This window comes from Mastomys coucha, unplaced genomic scaffold (assembly GCF_008632895.1).
Source record: "Mastomys coucha isolate ucsf_1 unplaced genomic scaffold, UCSF_Mcou_1 pScaffold9, whole genome shotgun sequence".
NCBI lineage: Eukaryota > Metazoa > Chordata > Mammalia > Rodentia > Muridae > Mastomys > Mastomys coucha.
In genome coordinates, this window is record NW_022196915.1 from 19,158,704 (window position 1) to 19,182,318 (window position 23,615).

At 41.3% G+C, this 23,615-nt stretch overlaps 1 protein-coding gene across 4 annotated transcripts in view; it reads left to right on the forward strand.

Moving 5' to 3' along the window:
• The window catches only part of Ercc6 (ERCC excision repair 6, chromatin remodeling factor), a 69,552-nt gene that overhangs the window by 32,000 nt on the left and 13,937 nt on the right, over nucleotides 1–23,615 (forward strand). For all 4 annotated transcript variants that reach the window (XM_031361133.1, XM_031361135.1, XM_031361134.1 and 1 more), the window contains exons 7-12: nucleotides 3,464–3,622; nucleotides 9,285–9,420; nucleotides 16,133–16,303; nucleotides 16,724–16,900; nucleotides 19,083–19,199; nucleotides 20,836–20,931. In XM_031361133.1, coding sequence (XP_031216993.1) covers nucleotides 3,464–3,622; nucleotides 9,285–9,420; nucleotides 16,133–16,303; nucleotides 16,724–16,900; nucleotides 19,083–19,199; nucleotides 20,836–20,931 — 856 coding nt within the window. The remainder of the gene's footprint in view (nucleotides 1–3,463; nucleotides 3,623–9,284; nucleotides 9,421–16,132; nucleotides 16,304–16,723; nucleotides 16,901–19,082; nucleotides 19,200–20,835; nucleotides 20,932–23,615) is intronic.

Sequence of the window (23,615 nt, forward strand, 5' to 3'; positions counted from 1 at the left end):
TACACCCAGGCCTTCTGCAAGAGTAGCAAGTGTTCCTAACTCTCCAGCCTCTCATCTCTGCCTTTTTGTCTTTTTAAGATTTACTTATTTTGTGTATATGAGTACACTGTAGCTGTCTTCAGACACATTGGAAGAAGGCATCAGATCCCATTACAGATGGTTGTGAGCCACCATGTGGGTGCTGGGAATTGAACTCAGGACCTCTGGAAGAACAGTCAGTGCTCTCAACCTCTGAGCCATCTTTCCACTCCTGATCTCTGCCTTTTTTTATGATTAAGTTTAGCTAAGCTAGTTTACTTTTAAGTTGTGGATATATTTTTAATCTATTTACTACATTCAGTGGAATTGAATTAACAGGGTATAGTTGCACCCCAGGGAGTCAGGCACAGTTTTCCATTTAAGTGCTATTTTCTGCAAGATAATGTTTAACTTCTAAATTTCAGTTTTGAAAGTTTGCCCAGCAAATGTATTCATCTGTATAATTTAATAGCCTCATGAAAAACTTCAATTTGTTTTGACCTTACCCTCCACCAAACTAGTAAATGCAATCTTGGGTTAGTGCGACAATGCCAAGATCCAGCAATTCTGCGTGGTTATTTTCCGATGCTTTGGTCCCATGGGGATAACAGAGTTTAGTAATTTCCTTGCTGTTGTACAATAATTTAAAAATACTATTTAATTTCCTAAAGAGTAAAATTTATATGCTTTTCGAGGATTTTGAGAACTAGATTCTAACCCCTGTTTTCATTTTAACTGTGTAGTTGCTTTATGGTTATACTATTCAGAATGTAAAACAATAAAACTCAGGGCCTTTACTGGTTCTGGAGCCAGAGTGTAGATCTTCAGAGCACAGGTCTTCAAAGCTCAGGTCTTTCGTCCTTACTCAACATATACCCCTGCTGACCAGGGTAATGAGTACGCTTCCATTATCAATATTCTTCAACTGAAGTCTGAGGGTCTGTTTATTGTGTGGGTTAGGGGAACTAGCTCTTTACCCAGGTTTTGTACAACCTCTGGCTGTTGAGATGCAGTTCCTGGGCTGCCTTATAACTATTTCTCCTTCAGTGATTTCTGTAGTACTTCTCACCTTTGTGAAAACATCCCATTGTCACCCTGTGAAAACACTTGGGGTTTTAGGTAGGAGATGGCAAAACACCTGGCCCACTGTTGCTGATTCTCCAGAGTCACATGGAATCCAGTGTCCTTTCCTAATTCCCCAGTTGCTGCTTTCTGAATTCTTACCATTTTAATAAAATTTGGACCCAAGGGAAAGAAGAGTGTTGGCTCTGTGTTGGGTAGATTGATTTCAGGGTGATTACTAGGAGATCCTGGGCCTGCTTGGAGCTGTTCCCATGGCTTCTCTGCTTTGGTGGGAGAAGAACAGTGCCTAGAATCCAGCCATTCTGGACTGTGAGTACAGTCTATTTTGTTTTGTTTTCTTTATTTTTAATTTTTATTCTTTTGAGACATGGTGTCATCATGTAGTGTAGGATAGCTTCAAACTTGAAAGCCTCCTGCCTTAGTCTCTTATGTATTAGGATTATAGGTATGTAAAACCAGATTTTCTTCAAGCCAAGACTAATTCAGCTTTAGCATGCTTGACATTCTATTTTCTGTAAAAGGGACTGACCATAGTGTTATAGGATGAATAGCACCTCTGACTTCTGCTCACTAGGTCCTAATTGTTCTTTTCCACATGAAAAAAAAGTGTCAGTAGATATTGCCAAATGGCCCAAGGGAGCAAATTATCACTGCTCCAAGGCTGCTCTTCTAGATTATTTCCAAAATGGGGTCACTTTGGAGTCATACAGGTCTGGATTTCAACTTTGTTTGTGTGTCACTCCCATCCCCCAACCCCTCCCACTTTTCCTGAGCCTTTTCTTCCTATAAAATATGCCACCAACCCCCACTATGGAGCCTCCCTGGTCCAGAGCCTCCCTGCAAATAGGTTTGTTCAGTGGAAGACATTGTTGTCCCAGGGCACGAGATGCATTTATGGGACTTGTCTTCTCAAATTGTCTTATTTTATACTTAATTGGGTTTTGATTTTTTTAATCCTTTCTTCAAAGTGTATTTTCAGTGTGTTTATTATAATTAGCCAAACTAATAAGCAGTAAGTGTCTTAAAGTTTTTCTTACTCATGAACAATGATGTTACCACCTAGATTCATACTTAATTGGCTTAATACCGAGAGAAAATTAATTATGGCACATTTACTGAAAGGAGTTAAGTAACAGCTCACCAAGAACCAAGGTCCACAATGAGATGGGCTCATTTGACTGTGTGTCTGTCTGTTCCTTATCTCCCCACTTCCCTACTTTCAAGACAGACCTGGAACTCCTGGAATTCGGTCATAACCTGAGTGTTGCGGCTATGGACAGGCCTATCTCAGAACGTGATCTCAGTAGGCAGTAAAGTAGGAGTGATGAGCCCATCTTCTTACTATGGAAAAAGCCTTAGCTTTTTGGTGTTTTCTGAGGGCGAGATTGTTCTTTGGCTTTTATCATAAGTGGGTTTTGCTTATGGTTTTTTAATTTGGCATATAATCTTCATACCATATTCTATGGTATCAGGTCATTATTTACTCCTGAAAATATTTTTGTTTTATTACTTAAACACAAAACAAACTTTCAAGGTTTCTAGGGTTGAGTGTGTGTGTAAATGGTAAAGAAAGGAAAATACCAGCTAGACTTCTTTTTTTTTTTTTTTTGAGAGGGGAAAGGGAGATACTGTTTTATTTTTTACTTAAAATCCTTATTTACAATTTTATAGTCCTGGTCTTGTAACTTTTGTTAAAATTCTTGAGTGCTTTAAAATACTAAAAGACTTATTGTGCTGTTTGTCTTTTATAAATAGTTCTTTTTTACATCTGTTAATTGTGCAACAGAATCATCTGTTGTACACTAATTTTGACAATGGTTCTATTACTCAAACTTGCTATGGCCTTAAATTTTAATTTAACTTTCCCTAGTAAAAGGTAATATGATTACAAAGCGACTTTACAACTATATAAGCTGTGGTATTCTCTGCCATGCGTTTTTGATGCTATTTAGATTGAGATAAATGTATTACTTCTTTTTTGTAGAAAAACTTATAGACCTTTATATACTTACAATATTTGAGATTCTTATTTTCTATAAAGTAAGTCAAAGCTAGTAAGTTTATGCTTGTTTACCAAGCTATATCTAATGTTGAAATAGAATAAAATAGTTCTAATTACCTCATCTATCAGTTTAATTAGAAATGTGTTAACATTCTATAACAAAAAATTATGATTTTTATGCATAAGTGATCAAAAATGTATGGCCTTATAAATATAACAGTCATATAAAACAGGCATGCGGCAGGCTTCTCTGACTGGACTAGAACCTAGCCAAATGATTAATTCATGAGTACTTTGTGTTACAGTCTATGTTAGTCACCATTTGCTGTTCTCTTTCCTTGTTGGTGTTTGTTGTTGTAGGTATCAGCAGACAGGTGTTAGGTGGCTGTGGGAATTGCACTGCCAGCAGGCAGGAGGAATTCTGGGAGACGAAATGGGATTGGGCAAGACCATCCAGATAATTGCCTTCTTGGCAGGTCTGAGCTACAGCAAGATCAGGACTCGCGGTTCAAATTACAGGCAAGTGCTCCTCTGCAGACTGTCAGTCTGTGGAGCTCAATTAATATTTCATCAGATGGATTGCTGTGGAGGAGGGTCTTGTGAATTATTGATGACATTTCAATTACAATATTCCTTTAATTCTTTTAGTGGGGGACATCAAAGGAAAAATTTTACGAGACAATGGAGCTGTAGGGCAGGAGAAATTAAACATGTAACACTTGTAATGAATTCCAGGCGTTGATGCTTCATTTTGCAGATGGGCCCCACTAGATATTTTGGGTCAATACAATGTCTAAGGTTAGCTCTTGCAAATGGATTGTTTACAAACTCAATTATGTTAATATCAATAGTTTACACAATATGGAATTTTAAATTAGACATAATACCTTTAGTCCCATTTATTAAATTTTATATTAAAATATTTGTTCTGGCAGGAGACCAGGTGAGCATTACAGGAAGGATGAGTCTGCTCATGGGCAAAGTTGGAGCTTTGAAGAAGCCTGTCTCTACAGTTTCTGTGGACTCTGAGTCTGTGTGTGGGATAGCATTTAGAGGTGTGCTCACTCTTTTGGAGTGAAATTACTTAGTCTACTGAGTACATTTTAGACTCCGTCCCCAAGGTCAACACCTAAATGACTTCCAGAAAGTGTAGAAAGAAGAATGAACACTTAATTTGTTTGGAGGGAGCACTGAAATGTTTATTCTTGTAATAAAAGACCCGTGAGCATTGCCTTGCTTAAGTTGTAAATTATCTTCATGGAAATCTATATTAGTAACAATGTTGTGAGATAAATGACATAGGACGTTTGATCTTGAACACAGATGTGTGCCAACAGGTTTATCTAATGAGTAGCAATGATGGAGTTAGCACATGGATCTGACTTGTGACTTGAGGCACTCTTTGTATGCAGTTTGCAGATGTTTTTGAAACAATGTTGATGTGTTGAAAGTCAGTAACTGCAGAACATTATTGCCCACATTCTAAGGAAGTGGCACAAAAGTGTGTAGTAGAAAACCCGATATATCCCATAAACCCCTGCAGCTAAAGACTATTATTGAGTCTCCCAGGTATCCTGGCCAGCTTTTATGTGTTACTAATTTCTTTTTAAATGCATTACTTTTTGCTCAGTTAACAGGCCAGCACTTCTTGTGTTTGAAGTTTTCAGATTTTTTAAAAAAAGATTCATTTTTAGTATGTCTCTTTGTACATGTGCCTGTACATATATGTTGGAGATATGTGCGTATGACTATAAGTGCCTGTGGAATCCAGAAGAGGATGTTGGATCCCCTGGAGCTGGAGTCATAGGTCGAAGATGCGAGTGGGTGCTGGGAACTGAACTCAGGTCCTCTGTAAAATCAGTGTGTGCTCTTAACTGTTGAGTCATCTCTCACCCCTAGATAGTTTTCAAAGTCTCCTGTAGGAGGAGGAAACCTGTTAAAAGATTTTAAAAACTAAACATCTTGCTGCCAGTCCAGGAAAACTGTAATGAGGCAGGAGAGTCTCTGTAGCCATCAGATACTCCTTTAGATGTAGGATATATTGTGCATGGAAATATGAAACATTCCAGCCTAAGAAGAAGTAAGTCAGCTGAAAATAGGCATCTAAGGTTTTCCTGTCTGTGACTGCTACTTGGCATTTACAAATGACCTTTTTTGTTCCAAATAGGTCTGGTCTCTATAGCTCTTTTGAGGTTTTCTGATAGCTAGGATGCCCTGACTGTCCCAGATGTTTCTAAGGCTTTCTTTCCTTAAGTGATTTCTGGAATTTTCTCATTTCCCCATTTCTTTCTTCTCTTTCTGTCCTATTATCATGAACCTTGTGTGGAGTCTTAACATTCTGGATTAGGAGACCTCGACTCATCCCTGCAGTGTTGTTTTGATATAAAAATTAAAACATGTTCTCTTGAGTTGTGACAATCCTACAAGGATGAAGTTAGGGCTTCTAATGAGCATCAGCTGCAATCAATTAACTATCAATGCTCATATTCTCTTTCCATAATGAAATAGTGTGGCATATTGGACTAGTGCCTGAATCGTCTTTATTAAAATACTATTGGTGGGACTGGCTGTGAGGATGTGGCAGTGTATTAGCCACACTGTAGGCTTGGCTGAAGAACAATTGTGTATCATGTCCTTCTGTACTAGATGAACTTATGTCTTAAAGAAAAATAGCCCTTAAAGCAACAGGAACATGGGTGTAAGCCAGTATTGCATTGTTGGCTACAGATGTTGGGGTCCCAGTAGGAGGTGAACTAATTTCAAGGTCTGTGAACATTGTGAAACTGCAAGTCTCTGTGATATCACTAAACTTCTCTTAAAAGTAGTTTGTTGTATTAATTTATGCTTCAGTGGATGGGGTACAACTGCTTGTTTTTAGAAGAGAAAGAAGCATGTTGCTGGAATGAAGAAGTGAATGCTGGCAGCTGTGTTTCGGAGTACGGTGAACACACTGACTTTTTACTTGAGCATTCTTAAAGTGATGGGTCCTCTGAATTTTATAACAGGAAGATGTGAGTGAGTTACCTCTCACATTTCAGTTAACATTTGACTTGGTTGTTAATTAATTTCTAATGAAGAGTTAAAGTCCTAAAGAAGTTAACAAACTTTGAAGGGTAAATGTTACACTTTATAATTCCCAGTAAGTCCTAGGCTGTAGCTTTCCACTCATAAGTTGAAGTATTTGACCATGGAGCTATTGACTAGTCCTAAATTCATTAAGTAATCAATGATAATCAAAGATGAAAGGAACTATTGCATGTTTGGTAATTGATGCTAATCACTCCAGTACATTTAGCCATTTTGAATCATCTCACTGATATTGAGGCTCAGAAAGTAGTTCACTTGCCTGTTAATGGATTTGATTGGCCCCTCTGTGGTCCAGGAATAGCCTGCCTCAGCTGTGGGATTTCAGTTCAGCATGGAAGCCTCCCAATTCTTCTAACAGTGAGAATGACAGAAATTAAAGGACACAGCAGAGCCAGGTGGTAGGTCAGCTGGGATTAAGTAGCAGCCTTAAGTGAGCAAGCATATCATCGACATAGCAGTTTATAGAAGGTGAGCTATTAGGAAAGGAAAATGCTGTACTACCCAAAAAGCTGTACATACACATTTAAACTTGTTTGAAGGGAGCGTGTTTTAGACTACTGTAGACTGCTGTTGATTGGCTGTTTCCTAATCTCTGTCAAGTGCATATAGATGACAACTCCATTTTATTCTCACTGGAGGCTGTAAAGAAGCTGGCACATTTAATCCTTTAAAAAGGAGTGCTATCATCACAGGGGTCAGGGGTCAGGGAAGAGTCCTGTCTCCCTAGGGAGAGGGAAAGACCCTGACTGGGCCTTGCCTTTGGTGACAACATGGCTTGGAAATTCTGTGGAAAGGGTTGAGCTTGTTAGGATCACTGAATTCTCTGTTCCCACCCTGAGGTCCAGGGGACAGTGACCCTATGCAACAGGAGGTGAAGGGCTCATAAGTGGACTGAGGCATTTCATTATGTTGGACTGTAGTGGTAAAGCTTTTAGTTAGAGTTGGCAGCATCTTATTTTTCTGCTAGACTAGTTATTTTTTAGTTATGTAGATGATAGTTCTTAAAATCTCAAGCTCTTTGTGGCTTACATTGAAATCTTAATCATTTTTAAGTAGAGGAATCATTTCCTAAGGTATAATAAGAATATAAAAATTGAACATAACTTGTCAGCTTAAAAATAATTATTCGTATTATCATATTCATCTTTTACATGCTGTGGGCTAGGTCCTGAGGTCATACCATAAAGAGATTGTCCCGGCTTCTGAAGAGCTGAAGAGGAATGACGTACATCACAGTGGGGTTAGCTTGGGTACCCCAAGGGAGGCTCATCTACTTGTCTGGTGAGAAGGTCCAGCTCTCTCAAGGATAAGGTGGTGGCAGCAGGAGGGAGAAGAGGGAAAGGAGGAGGAAGTGAATGTCTAGGGTCTGGGGATAGTGCAGGCCGGCAGAGTCCAGGGTCTGGTGCTAACAATATCAGCAGTAAAACAGGAGAGGAAGGAACCAGCCATGCACGGTCTCATAGTCTGGGCCAAGGTATAGATGCTCTTCTAAGAGCAGTATGCAGCCATTGGAGGGGACAAGACACTCAGATTTTGCTTTCAGAAAGTGCCAGAAGATGTTAGAACATGGATGAGATGGAAGTGGCTGTACTGCACAAGGAAAGAGATTTAGGGGTAGAAGGGATGTAAACTTGTACAGGTTTCTTACGGTGGGAAGCAAGAGGATTGATCAGAGAACCATACCTGGCCTTCTGCTTTGATGCCTGAAGATTGAATGACAGTTCTGTCGTTAGGATTAGAAAGCCATGAGGGAGAGGTGGCATGCATTCCTGTGGGGACATCACTATTGATTTTGACTTGTGCTTCATCTTAAGCACCAAATAGCATACATACACACAGCAAGACAGAGCAAGAAAAATAGCTCCCCTAACCTGGAGAGTGAGTTCCTCCTTCCTATGCCAAGTACTTCTTCCTGTGGGTTTCAGGGGCATGCTGTGCTGCTGGGCAATAGGCAGAGGGGATCTCCACTTTATGGCATACCAGTGCTTAAGACCCCATAAAATAGATCTTTCTGGGAGCCAATTATGTCTGCTCCCAGTGGAGCTAGGGGAAGACCATGGCGAGGTGCCTTTTTCACCTGCCTTCCAGCTCCTGCGTGTTAGGAAATTGCAGTGATCTGTAAGAGTTTTTCTTTTTTCTTTTTAAGTTTATTATAAACATTTTCTCAGGCCAGTAGATATTCTTCAAACAGTTTTAATGGTTGTATGTTTTATTCAATAAACCCTTTTAGTATTTACCAAATGACACTGTTCATAGATGTTAGCTGTCAACTTTCATAGTAACTGTAAATCCAGTACTATTGTTTACTTAATGATGAGAAACTGAAGTTCAGAGATGTAAAGTAACATGCCTGAGATTGTACAGAGTGGTGTTCAGGCTCCGGTGATGCCCATAGCCACTGACTTGTGTTATATGGGATGTTTCAAGCTCCCTTGTCTGTCCCTGCATGTTTAGGACATATTACCCTCTTAGTCTAAACTAATGGTGCTCAGTGCTTTCTGCAGTGATCCAGTGAGCACTGCAGCTCAGCTTCCCTGCAGAGGGCATCTCTGGGATGCTCCTCCACAGTGTGGCCATTGCTAGGGAAGTAGGCAGCGTGCCATAGTGAAGAGGCTCCAGAGAGCTTCTGAACTATGTCTGTCACACATGCTTTTTAGAGCAGTAAAGATGTATTGAAATTCCACGGGCCGAAAGCTCTGGTATTTGGGAAATCTTCATACAAAGTGAAGCTGCTGTTGTGCTCTTAGGTTAGGGTGCACTGTGTATTATTTGGACTGGTAAGAAGCAGGAGGAGGGAGGAGGCTTTTTGTTGTGCTGTGTTTTATTTTTATTTTCTTCTTTACTATTTTAATGTTGGCTTCCAAATGTACCATTTACTGTTTGTTCTTAATTCCTGTATCCACTAAGGGATGACTCATACAAATTTTCCCTACCATTAACCTCAGTAGCTTTTTTCCTTAAAGAAAGCATCAGTAAATTTTCATAGGTTATTTTCTTTTTTGAACCATTCAAAGTTTTTTTTTTTTGTTGGCTGCTGGTCACTTTCTCTACTGTCTTTCATGGTTGTGTTTTCTTCTTGGACTTTTGGGTGCAGGTTTGAGGGACTAGGCCCCACAATAATTGTCTGCCCAACGACAGTGATGCATCAGTGGGTGAAGGAATTCCACACGTGGTGGCCTCCATTCAGAGTGGCGATTCTTCATGAAACAGGTTCCTATGCCCACAAAAAGGTAATAGTGCAGCAGTAAGCTACATATTTGGCTTTTTTTTTTCCTTTCAAATGTACTTATGTATATTTCTTTCATTTTAACTTATTTAATTATTGACTTGTAGCTCCGTATTATCAAACAGATATGAACAAAGACTTTCTTGTTAATAGTCTGGTAGTATGTTTTAATGTCCAACACAACATAGCTGGGCACAGACAGGGGGCCACAGGCTGACCGTATGCATGGAATCACAAACCAGGTGGTCTACATGGCAGTTTACTGGAGGGAGTTTGACAGTAGCAGCTTTAAGCAATTTGAGAAAAGTGAATTTGAAAAGTAACACAGACTGTGCATCTCTAATCAGAAATCCAAAATGCTCCAAATCTGAAGATTTGAGCAGTGGTACCACAACTGGAGGAGTCCATACCTGACTTATATATGAGAGGCCTTCACCTTAGGACTAACGTGTCACCTTTGCTTGCATCAGTTGCAACTTCTTTGCTGTTCTCATTTGTGGTGGTGTGTTTTTTGAGAGTCTCCTTCTGTAGCCCTGGCTGGCCTTGAACTTGTGACCCTCCTGCCTCCTCATCCTTCTCCCCAATACACTCACATTTGTACATACGGTTGTTTCTTCTCTCACTGCTTTTGTTACAGGTGGTTTTTTTTTTTTTTTTTTTTTTTTTTTTTTTTTTTTTTTTTTTTTTTTTTTTACTCACAGAAAAAAATTGTGTCTGAGTTGAATTAATATTTATTTGTGGAACAACTATAAATGCTATCTATAGTCCAGGTGTTTCATATTTCTAGGTCTCAGGAAGAAAGGGACATGATGTTTTTAATTAACCTTGAAAAGCCAACTCTTCTTGAAAAGAACATACATGAAAGATAATGAAGGAAGGCAGTCTGTGGTGCTTAGCCCACTGTGATTCACAGTGGGTGGTGCCTCATTAGCATTGTTTTGAAAAGCTTATTTAACAATTAAGAGTCATCTTTTCAGTTTGCTAGAAGATGTATCATGAGAGACTGCTTGTATTCTAAAGTAACAGTTATGTCTCCCATCTTTTCCTGATATGTAGGATCCAGTGGTTTTGTGGACATTTTAGATAATCCAAAGAGTTTTGTCTCATTTTGATCAACTCATGCCCCTAGAGTCCTAGAAATGAGAAAAAAACAAACAAACAAACAAAAACACCAAAACCCCACCCATCTCTTGAAGTTTCAGGAGGACAAAGTTTGTTTACTGCAGCAGGGTTTGAGCGGCACACACGACTGCTGTGAAGGAACTGTAAAACTGGTATTTTACTGGCTTCAGAGACTGGTTTGTAGATTGAGAGTTTTGATAATTTTACGAGGTTTATTGAGGTATTATACACGCATGAAGAACATTGTGTGTTCCCTGACAGGTAACAGTGGCTCACTTATTTTCTCAATAGCAACATAGCGTATCACAGGCTTTGATCCTGGTAGTTGAGAAAGATGGCCCAAAGACTACTTGGAATATGTTCCAGATAGAAAAGTTCATCATAATCGTATTATCAGAAGTGTTCATGGCCTATGTTTAGATCTTTTTTTTCTCATGTCATAAATGAAAGAATGATTTAGAATGTTATAGTTCTTTTTGGAAAGTACAAGGTTGGGATGGTTCAAAAGCAAAACAGTGCTTGGCCATCTGATAAATGCTGTCTTGGATTCTTTACAAAGGCCTGCTTTCTGGAACAAGAGCCAGCACTTGACTTCTTAAAAAGTAGAAAAGTGGGGCTGGAGAGATGGCTCAGTAATTAAGAGCACTGGGTGCTCTTGCAGAGGTCCTGAGTTCAGTTCCCAGGAACCACATGGTGGCTCACAACCATCTATAATGGGATCTGATGCCCTCTTCTGGTCTGTCTGAAGAGAGTAACAGTGTACTCATATACATAAAAGGAATAAATAAATCTTAAAAAAAAAAAAAGGAGAAAGGGGGTGGGTGAGCTGGCTCCATGGGTAGAAGTGCTTTTGCACAGGTTTAATGATCGTAGTTTGATCTCTGGATCTCATAAGGTGGTTGGAGAAAACCACTCCAGAGACTTGTTCCCTATTGCCACATGCATGTGCATGTTGTGGCAACACACGGAGACAAACAGACACTCACACACCCACACACAGTGAGAACAATAAATAAACAAATAAAAATTAACTGCAAAGGGAGAGGGAAAAAGTGAAAACAAGTCAGAATAGAAAGGATGGCCATATGCTCCTTCAAAGCTCCTGAACATTTCAGACCCATTACAAAGCAAAGTGTTGTGTTTCCTAGTAACTCAGAGCTGCTCTGTACACTGATACAAGGAGCCATAGACGCTCTGTTTGTTCTGTGAGGTACACTGTAAGATTTCATTGCTGGAGCTCCCTTTTCTTCATTGTCAGCACAAATCCTTGTTTATTAAAGATTTAGCTTGAAGGAAATTTTAATTAATTACAGGTGCAGTAAATCCTGCCTGGGAAGCTGCCGCATGTTTACTGTGAATGGCCTTCATGTGCCTGTGCTTCACTGGTTTTCCCCGCTGCCTGACAGTGTGATTTATGGCTGTTGTTTTCCACCAGTCCACTGTTTGCCCTCTAGGAGGGATTGGTCTCCTGAGCCTCCATAATAACGGAGCACTTCCTCAGACGTCTTTTAATGACAACAGTACTACATTCAGTAAGTCAGGCTAATTGCAGATGTACCCTATTAATTGCAAAAACTAGGAGAGGTTACATATTTTACAAGCTTTTAATTTGAAACCGCCCGAGATGATTTGTCTTAAGTGTTTGGATTGAGACGTCCATAATATTCAACAATTCGCCATTATTGAAACTCCAGTCCAGGCAGTTATAGAATTCTGAGATTGAGTCAGGTGAATATCAATAGTCACAGATGGGTTGTTACCCAATAGAGATTATATTTTCATTGTGAACATTTTGTACAACTTCTTGTTCTGACTGCAAGGCATCTTCAAAGTTCTTTATGATCATTATACATCTTTCTGAACACAGTAGATATAGGAATTCTGTGGTTCTATAACATTGCAGAATGTCCCAAATAAACTTCGGTTCTTAGACAATCACAAAAGCTACACATTGCTCTAGTTGTATATACTTAGCAGGTCAGTGTCTTGTTAGTTTAACTATGGTAAAGCACCTAGCTACATCAAGTGATTTCAAGAACTCATTTTGGGACTGGGCACCTTGGGGGTAAATGGAGTGACCATGGTGAGCCTGTGCAATAGTTGGAAGTTCCAGGGCCCATGAGCAAGTGAACCCACATTTGCAGGGCTTAGCCAAAGGCAGTCAATGATTGTTTCATAAATTCAAGTGGTAGTTTACCTTCCACTCTTTATTTCAAGCCCCAGGCAACTGTAATTATTCTCCTTTTTCTGTCTCTCAGTGTGCACAGCCAACATCAGGATAGCAGGACACAGCTGATACCCGGACAGCACTCAGGCATGGAGTATCCATTGCTGTCACTTTATGCTCTACCTACTGCATGGCTTGAGATGCCCCTGCTCTCTAGGGAAACAGGGATAGACCTGAGTGCTGCTTGCCTTAGAGTCTTGGAAGAATATGTAGATGTGGAGGAACTGAGGGAATTAGTTCTAGCATCTCAGAGTTATAGGGTTCACGGATGAAGCTCAGGAGCGGAGTCTGCCCCTTCAGGTGGTTCTTTTCTGCACTGACCACTAGCAACTGAAGGAGTGTGGCATGTGTCAAGGAGGTGGATTGAGTCTTAGCTCCCTGCTCGTGTTTGCAAGGCTGTGCACCAAAGTAATTGACTTATTTGTGTAATGTTATGCATCAGACACTGAACTTTTTAAGTGGAATGTGGTAAAAGAGTAGTCACTATAATGCAGTTGATACTTGTTGAGGCTTTGCAGGCTCCTTAAGTGCCTGTGTGTTGTGACACTTCAGTTTCTCTTCAGTCCTCTTTGAACTCCTTTATGCTCTTTTATACATGTGCACAAACAGATGGATACACACATATGTATCATTTGTACAGCCTGTTTTGAGACAAGGTCTCACTGGGTAGCTGAGGACGGCCTTAAAACTTTGGATCCTCTGGCCTCCATCCCCTGAGTGCTGAGATTACAGGTGTGCACCAATCAAGCCCAGTTAATTCAGTTCTGGAACTGAACCCAGGGCTCCCTGTGTGCTAGACAAATACCTGCCAGCTGAGCTACTTGCCAACCCCATGCACATTTTTTTTTCATTTGTGTGCTTGTTGTGCGTGTATGTGACACGAGCTCATGTGTGCCATGGTAATATACGTGGAGGTGAAGACAACTTGTAGGAGTTGTTCTCTCTTTGTGCTTTATGGATTTTTGGAATTGAACTCTGGTTGTCAGTCTTAGTGGCAAGTGCCTTTATACACTGAGCAGCCCCACCCCCTCTCTTTCTTTGAGCTAGGGTTTTGTTGTATAGTGCAGGTGGACTTGAACTTGTAAGCCTCCTGCCAGACTAACTGTTCCCTCAGTTAGTCTACGTTTTTTTGTGCTCCTTCTCTTTTGAATGCTTAATTTTTGTGAGTCATTTCTGTCAAATGTTGAGGGTTTCTGATATGCAGGGTTAGTTCTGCAGCTGCTCCATAAGTGACTTGTTTCAAGCTACACACTGCGTCTGTTCTTCGGTTTATCTTTTCAAAGAGTTATGTATTTGTTCATTCTGTCTATTATTGTTTTGGCTTCGAGACACGATCTGACTGTAGCCCAGGCTGGTCTGGAACTTCCTATGTGAACCCAGTGTTCTGAGTGCGCCATTGCATGCAGCTTTGTTCCGCCACGAATTTTCTCTAAAATTCACTGGTTTTATCTCTTGTTAGTTCTGTCATTTTCCCTCCCGTGCCCCTTGAGTTGCCTGTGCGTCTGGGTTTGTGCTTTCCAAGATGTGCCTGTGAAGGATTGAGGTCTCTATGTCTGAGCCGTACTATGAGGAGCAGCTCCGGCAGCGTGCTCAGGTCTTGTGTCCTCAGTTTGAAAGTTGTTGCTTGGCTTATTGCTTGACCGTGAGAAGGCCCAATGCCAAAAGCTGTCCTGATTGCTTTGGTGGCTTTGCCCATGGTTGTTGTTGTTACAGTGTTTTATGTATGTCGAGGCTCCTGGTCTTTTAAAAAAATGTCATTCCTTTTTAAGAGATACAATAAATATGATATAAAATGTATCTGATATTTATATTGTAAATTCTGCCCTCTTTTATTTGCATTTCCTTTGTATATCTTTGCTGATCCCTAGTGTTCCATGTCAGTCTGTATAGGTGTTCTGTAAGCTCAAGGCTGTGTTTTGTCTTCCTTCCTCAGTATGTGCTCATGCATGAGAGGTACATGGAGCTGAGATAATACCTTGTGAGAATCAGCTCTCCTGCTACCATGCAGTGGGCACAGGGTCACACTCAAGTCACCAGGCTTGTTGGCAAGCACCTGTATTCCCTGAGCTGCCTCACTAGTCAAAGACCTTGTCTTAAAGAGAAAGTGGCCAATATCAGAACAACATTAGAAGTTGTCTTCTAGCCTCTACATCCATGTGAACACATGTGCACATGCGTAGAGAAGGTGGAGGTTTGGGTCACTTTGATATTCATTCCCCTCATTTCCCTATAGGCTTTATTAGTTAAACAGGAATTACAATAATGTTTAAAATATATCCCTTTTCACTATTTAAAAATATTCTATATTATGCTTCATGTTTTAGCAGGCTTTTAAAAGGCATTTATGCAGTAACACAGAATTTTCACTCCAGAGCTTTCTTGTGTGATATGGTGAGCTGCAGTGCAGCCCAGTACAGGATGATGGTAGGTAGCTTTGAAGTGGGCTGCCCTTTAGCCCTTGAATCCCGACCTGATCCAAGCCATGGTTTCCATTTGTAGAAGGGGAGCTCATGGTGGTCACAGTCCTCGCACCAGGAGTAGGTGCTCTCTCTGTCTGGGCACCGCCTTAACCCCTCTGCCCCAGTAGCTTTCTGTGAGAACACCTCACCTGCACTTCCCTGTGCATCTGGACAGCTTCTAGGTGGCTTATTTTTTGAACTCCTACCTCGCTGAAGCCCTGCTCAAGCGGGATTCTAGGTTTTGATCTTCTCCTGCTAAGAATTATGTATTTCTCTTCAGAAAAATTATTTCTGATAGTTAAGGGTCTATTAAATGATGAGGACTACTTCCTTGAAAGGAAGACTTTTCTTTATGTTCTCATGCCCAGACAATTCCTCTTTATTCCTTACTTTGAAGAATCAGTCGTCTAGGCGGATATGCATGCGATAGGGCCTTTCATGAATTCGCTGACATTTGGAGATGTTTTTCTCCAGACTCAGGTCTTCTAGCTGTGGGATTTTCTATTACACTCTACGTCATTGCCTTTACACCTTTCTTGCCCTCCCTCACACCATTCAGTGTGTTTTATCTTTGACTGTTTCTTTCACTTTCTAGCTTTTGTCGTAGTATTCATTTTTCCTCAGCTTTGTTTTAAAGACGTAACGGGGACAGACACAAAGGGTGATTTAGAAAAGCAACAACTGAGTAAATGATTTCATTTCTATGACTACCTTCTTTGAGGGTTCCACTTTAGTGTGTTTACTATTTTGCAGATTGACCAGATACAAAGTGCTGATGTATGCTATTATGATGTATGTATTCATGTTTGTATATTTTTATGGTGTACTTTACGTGCTCTCATAATAATCCAAATCTAACCTTTAGCTTCTTACTTAAATCTGCCATTACCGTGCTGTTGTGGTTCTAGGAGAGGCTGATTCGAGATACTGTTCATTGTCATGGAGTTTTGATAACTTCGTATTCATACATCCGACTGATGCAAGACGACATTAGCAGACATGACTGGCACTATGTCATCTTAGATGAAGGACACAAAATTCGAAATCCAAATGCTGCAGTCACCCTTGCTTGCAAGCAGGTATGGCTGCTTACAAAGAGGGGGGTTTCAGATGAGGAGTGGTATTTAATTTTAGGGTAGGCTACTTGCTTTATGAATACATTTATTGAATTTTATATCAGTGTAGAAAATTCCTTATACCTGTCCTTTGTGACTTTCATTGTTCAGGTCTTTTGTAAGGGTCAGCTGTTAGAATGTAAGCAAACCCCATTCTAAAATTTTGGTGCTGGTTAACTTGAACAAGACAGAATTCTTCTCAGTGTTTTCTTTCATATGCAGTTAGAAAACTGGACAAAATGCCCAGTTTGGAGAGGACCAAAATAATGGACAACAAAAATGATTATTAAACGTGTTAAGTACAATTACATGTGTCTTAGGGTTGATGGCATTCATATGTTACAAAGTAGATTTCATAGAACAATGTCTCATTTCCTCATCTAGTTCCGGACACCTCATCGGATTATCTTGTCCGGCTCACCAATGCAGAATAACCTCCGAGAACTGTGGTCACTCTTTGACTTCATCTTCCCAGGAAAGCTAGGCACATTGCCTGTGTTTATGGAGCAGTTCTCAGTCCCCATCACCATGGGAGGTTATTCCAATGCTTCCCCAGTACAGGTAATGCAGTGGGAGTAACACCTTTGGCATTTCCCTAAACATTATACTTTGTAGCCAAGTCATTGGCTGTGTTAAGGAAGATGGCCAGGCTTATAAACTGGTATCTGATAAAAATGAGGTCTACAGATAAAGTTTTAAAAAATTCATGTGTACCATTTACTTAAGGAAAGCACAAAAATAAAGCTTCCCTTTTCACAAGAGAAAGGAAATGGTTTCAGTGCTGGTTTCTCTGAGAAATGTTGTTTAGATACGAAGTTTAAAAATAATTTTGGAAATGAACACAAGAGCAGTGAGCAATCATAGAAAAGATTGAGCATTTCTGGACGGGGTACAGCTTGGTGTCAACCAGGGCAGTGTTCCTTTTACAATGAGAAGAGGTGGACTGGCAGCTAGGAAAGACACAGTAAACCACTCCTTTAACCTGGCTCTGGGAAAACAGGCCACAGAGTATGTGTGGAGAAGCTGGAGCTAGGGGCCTTGAGAGGAAGTTAGTGGTTGCCAAGGGACAACAGGAAGGGATTTATTTGATCCAGTAGGTAGAAGGTGGCAGGTCTTAGGGTTGTTTGGGCTGCAGGTAGTCATGAGAAGGCCGGCATCAGAGGAGTTGGGACTTTTGAGGGAGAAGTGAGGAGCTGGACCAAGACTTAGGTAGTGTTCTTGGAATAACATGGTAGGAGATCCAGGTGACATTTTAGGCAGGATAAATAAGCAAGGTCTAGATGCTGATGGAATAAAGGAAACAGGAATAAGCAAGGTCTAGATGCTGATAGAAAAAGGAAACAGGGTTGGGCTTGCTGTACCTGACTGAGGCTTAGGTCTGGGTCATGGGTAATTTTGGGTTTGTATAGAATTTAGAGGGTGGGGCTTTCCTGAGGGCAGTCTATGACCTAAGGAAGGAGGACCCAGCCCTGCAGTGAAGTAGGGTGCCTGTGCGTCCCTATTCAGATGGAGAGTGCCTCGTGGGTCCTGGCTAGGCCAAGACCAAAGTCCTCCCTCAAAAGATCGATGATCTGATGTTTTGGAATATTTAATTACAAAAACAATTTTATACCTTTAAAACTACAGGCTTGTCAAAACCAATTTTAATGGCTTTCTCTTTTGTGACTAAATGGTGGGCTAGGCTTTGTAAATTGTGAAACTTAACACTTCAGCATTATAAGTTGTCTGTACCTCATCTCCTTACAGGTAACTTTTATCATTATCCCAGTGATAAACTTAGAGGGTAGAAGTTGTTATCAGGTGTAGCCTCTTGGTGTTGCATGTACTGTCTGTGTTTTGTAATTATTCATGCCTTTTCTCACGGGCTTAAATGCAGACAGGTGTGCATACACAGTACAGACACAAGTGAGGAGTCCTTAGGGTCTTTCCAAATATTATGTATTTATGTGTTTAACTTGAACTTTTCTGTGTTTATTTATCTTGAACTTTTAAAGCTATATTTCTTACATTTAAGTTTTAGATTTTATTGTTTTATGAATAATAATTTACTAAATTGTTGAACATATTCAGAGTATCAATAATTAATTGAAGCTTTTGCTTGCCCATAGTGAATTGCAGAGGGTGTGGCTTCCTGGGCTGCAGTCTTTGTTTTTCTGTGTTCAGTTAATGCCCTTTCATGTGGCCATGTCCATTATGGAACCATATGCTCCATTTTAGGACAGAGTGACCTTTTATTTCTGGGATCATAGGACTCCTCCTGAACTGACTCCCCGGAGTCTAATCTCCCTGTATTAGCAGGTGGCTCCCACTGTGACAGCTCTCACCACACTTAGCTTTTGATCTCTACCCTTGCAGGGCCCAGTTCCTTTGTAGCTCTTGCAGAATACAAGATTATAAATAAAGATTTGTTTGAAACTAGTTTTCCCCCTAGAGGATGGTCAGTAACCAGATAAGTCTTTACTTTCCTGCTTAACTAAATAGTACAGTGATAATTAAAACAAATATAGAAGAGGAGATAAACTGTGATTTAACAGGCTTTCTCTCTTATGTTTTGGTTAATGAGGTAATTTATTTTCTCTGATATATTATTTTGAATGATGCCATCCCCTGGAGCATCCAGAACTTGACTTTTTCTAAGTTGAATTTATAAACCAGTTGATTGTCCTTTAGTTTTTTAAAAATGGAATCAATCAAGAAGAACAAATATATTCCTTAAGCTAATATCTTTTTTCTTTTATTAAAGGTTAAAACTGCCTATAAATGTGCATGTGTCTTAAGAGACACAATAAACCCATACCTACTGCGGAGAATGAAATCAGATGTCAAGATGAGCCTTTCGTTGCCAGATAAAAATGAGCAGGTCTGTGAGTCCGGAAGTGCCAGGCAGTCATCAAGCATGAGTGTGTGTCTGTGTAACTGACTGAGCCTACAGCTCTGGTCCTGGTGCCGTGAGCAGGCTGGGCTGCTGCTGCCTGCACCCATCTGTGGCATTCTCCCGTGGCTGGAGTTTCCCTCTAGCTTACAGGCTTCGGGTTCCCTCTGCTAGCACATGAGCCTGACCCTGCAGCTATTGGAAAACACCTCCATGTTCTTTAAGCCCCAGTTCTTTCCTGCAGATATTAGTGATCATAAACCTCATAGGTTTCTAGATAAGTACACAGTATGAGGGTGTTTTCACTAAGTCAGGAGGTAAGACTTGTTGAAGGATAGTCAGAGGATACCTTTGATCTGATAATTGTGCTGAGGCCTAAGGAAGGTCAAAGGACAAATTGGGATTTGGATGAAAAACATTGTGGATGAAAGATGGGGCAGTATGTTAGTACTTGTGGGCCAGCAGAGGTGCCAGGGTGGCTAAAGCTGGGAGCATATGTTGACGTACTTGGACAGCATCCACTTGCATACGAGGTTGAGGGACATGAGAAGGGTCTAGGATGGCCATAACTAAGACTGAGCTGGTAAGGTTGCAGTTCTGAGCAGAGATTGGCTTACCTAAAGAGCAAGTGGAAACCAAGAAGAAGCAAGCAGCTGAAGCAGTATCAGAAGAGAGGGAGGAAGAAGAGGAACTAGCTGGGGAGATTGCAGAGGCCCAGGCAGATAGGCTGAAGTGGGCTGGGAGGAAGTGCGGCAGGAGCTGGCAGAGTGAGGGCTGTCCTGTGTTTTCTCAGGATGTCCCCCCTTTCCTTGTAGAGAGCCTAATGGGCAGGGGACTGTCCTGAGGAAGACTGGTAGGTGCTCAGATCCAGTGCAGAGGTTGAAGGTCCTGGACTGGACTGGTCTTGTTGACCTACATGAAGTAGATACAAAAATAGAGCTGTTTTAGGGATGGGAACCAAACTCCTACAGATATGGATCCTGATAGCTTCAAGTTGAGTTTTTGTTGGTTTCTATTTGTCTGAATGTGGAGACAAACATGGCTGCTAGGTGAGTGGCTTAGGAAGCCCCAAGGCATTAGCATGGCTATTCAGGGCTTTAGATGGTGCTAGGCAGGGTGTGTGGGGAGATGTGTCTTGGGGCAGACAGTGAAGGGTTGTTATGAAGAAAGTGAAGCCTTGAGGTGGAGGTTGTAGACTTAGAGAGAAGTGGGTAGTGTGATGTCATGGAATAACTGACCTCAGTGGGCTGGGAGGGTAGGAGTTGCTCTTAGGGCCTGGTTAACTTATGAACCCATAGAATGGGGGAGTTCCAGGTGAGGTAAAGGTTCCTGCCAAGTCAGCCAAACAGAGTGTAGGTGAGAGGCCTAGGGGAGAATCTCTCATCACATTATGTTGAAATGAAGTGACTGTGTACCTGGGTCCAGAGACTGCCTGTGAGCAGGAGGCCAGTCTGGAGGGACTTCTGGGTCATGGGTTAGAACTAGGAGGTGGAGGGCTATGCATAGAGAAGGGAAAACTCTCTTTAGCTGAGAGATGTTAAAATTGTGCACATTGAACTTCTTAGAAAAGGGAATCTTATTGATAATTAATGTATTTTAAAAACTGTTTCCTTTTCCCTTGCAGGTCTTATTTTGCCGTCTAACTGATGAGCAGCATAAAGTCTACCAGAATTTCATTGATTCCAAAGCAGTTTACAGGATTCTCAATGGAGAGAATCAGGTCAGCCGAAGAGTAGACTCCAGAGAGAGAAGTTGTTATCAAGCTGGTGGGGCAGGAAAGGTTTAGAATGTGCCAGGCTTCGAGCCCACTTTGTTCACCTACCTGCCATCTGTGGGGTGACTACTGAGTCATAGCCACAGCTGGGGACAGGCGTGAAGCGAGGAGCAAGGTCACTGGTGTGAGGGGAAGCCCTGAGTGAAAGCTGGGCTCAGGGTGGGGATGTGACCCTAAGTCCTACTGCCCAAGGCTCCTACCTGGCAGGGAGTGGTGCCCAGTACACTGCAGGGTTTTCTCAGAAATTACTACTAAAATTAGATTATCAGGACATGGTTATCAAGATGCGCAAGTTTTATCAGTTTCTCAGTGAGCCTCATGCCCAGTAAACACTGGCAGACCACTGCTATCTTAGAAACTGAACAAAATTCTGGATCAGATTTCTCAGATTCTAACTCTTAACTTTCCTTGGCATATGAAAGGAATTTATTTGCTCATTCTAGAATTTGGAAATTATTAGACAGTGTCTCCTCAGAAAATCCTGTTATGTAAATCACACAGATAGGAGGGTTTTGGCTTTCTAGAATACTTTCCACTGTGGAGTGTCCCTAGCTCCTGGCATGAGAGTGTGATGCTGAGATTACATTGTCTAGGAACATCATGGACCAGAAGCTAGGCATCTGAATTTTACTTAGCTGGACAATGCTCCCACAGGGTCAGGTCTGTTCTATGGCCCTTGTGAGGTCATTTTGTGAGAACCATAACTGGATCTGTAGCCCTTCCAGAAGTGAGGGAGCTCATTACATAAGAGGACATGCTGCTTGCTCCTCTCTACTGTAGATCTGGTGCACTTGAATCCAGACTGTGGAAGAAGAATACTGAGGAGTGGGCCCAGCAGTGATGTGGCTCGCAGGGCTAGGAAAGCCCAGCCCGCCAGGGTATGTGGCACACTAAAGAGGACATGTTTTCACACACTGTTCCAAAGTGGCATTGTCAGCATTCAGCATGACGGTGTGTCTGTCAGTGAGTCTGTGTGCTAGGTGGATAAGAGGCTAAAAGCTGCAGGTTCTCTCACACCCTGCACATAGTTTCACTGACGTGACATGGAACTTTTCTAGGGCCAAGTAGACAAGTTCTGTTTTTTATCCAGGCAGAGCTGTTTCTGTGCAGCGTTTTCAGAACAAGTCCAGTGCATTTGGGTATTGTGCCTTCCCCCTAGCAGGTGCAAGCTTTCATGCCCTTAAGTGCGTGCTGAGCCTTGCAGCCATGGTCCTCACACTGCCCTATCTGAGAATGTACATCTGAGTATGTTCAGAAGTACACTCTGCCCTGCTCCCAGACTGTGAGAAGAATAGGTGAACTCACACCATGTGCCCTCCCCAGGCTATATGAGAAGGATAGCTCAACTCACACTGTGTGCCTTCCCCAGGCTGTGAGAAAGATAGATGAACTCACACCATGTGCCCTCCCCAGGCTGTGTAGTGGCTGCCTGCCATCCTCACCCCCAGGCGCCATCATTTTGACCTATTCGTCACTTCCTAGCACTTTCTTTTTTTGTTTGCTTTGATTTTAAATGTTATGTGTATGGGTGTTTTGCCTGCATGTATGTATGTCTGTGCACTTGTGTGTGCCTGGTTCATGTGGAGCCAGAAGATGATGTTAGATCCCCTGGAACTAGAGTTAGAAGGCTGTGATCTGCCATGTGGGTGATGGAAGTTGAACTTGTGTACTTTAGAAAGACAAATAGTGTTTTTAACTGTCAAGTCAGCTCTCCAGATCCAACTTTTTAAAAGATTTATTTTATACATACGAATGTCTTGCCTACATGTATGTAGTTTCACCATCCCCATGCATTCCTGGTACCTATGGAGATCAGATCTCTTGGAATTGGAATTATGAATGGGTATGGACCCCCATCTGTGCTGGGAACTGAACCTGAGTCCTCTGCATGAGCCACAAGAGCTCTAAACTGCTGAGCCATCTCTTTGGCGCAAACAGTTTCTTATTCTTCCAAATGAATGTTTCCAAACCACTTGCGTCTTAGCTATCAGCTCCCCTCATGTGCCTCCAGGTCAGGTGGTGGAAGCTGCTCTGTCTAGTGATAGGAAAGGAAAGGCTTACACTTTCTAGAATCATGTTTCAAAGAAAAACAAGTGAACTGAGGGTCATATCTTTTGTTTCATTTTAGTATGTAGTGACAATTTGAAAAAGATTGAGGGGCAGAGAGGTAGGCATACCCTGTGAGTTTGAGGCTACCCTAATCTGCATAGTGAGGTCTAGGCCAGTGGGCTACATAGTGAGACCCTGTCTGGTGGGGGGGATTTTACTTCCATTTTTGTATTATATATTTACATACTTGGGTATGAATTTTACTTTTGCAGTCCATCTCAAATCAGACTACCATACCTGCGTATCTCTTTCATTTATGTATTGGTTGTGCATATTTGCTTTCTAATGGAGTAGCATAGCAGTAAGTGGAAGTTCAACCTCTGCCTCATACATTAAAAACAAGGCTTTAAGGGTACTTAGATAGACTGGGAGACCTTTGGTAGGTAGGTCAGGGATGTCAAATATACAGTGCTGTGAACTAAATATCCTTTTCTCTAATGGGGGAAGTTGAATTATCAGAATTGACTATGACCTTTGTGGACATGTTCAGTCCAGTAAAATTGTTTTTTTTTTTTTTTTTT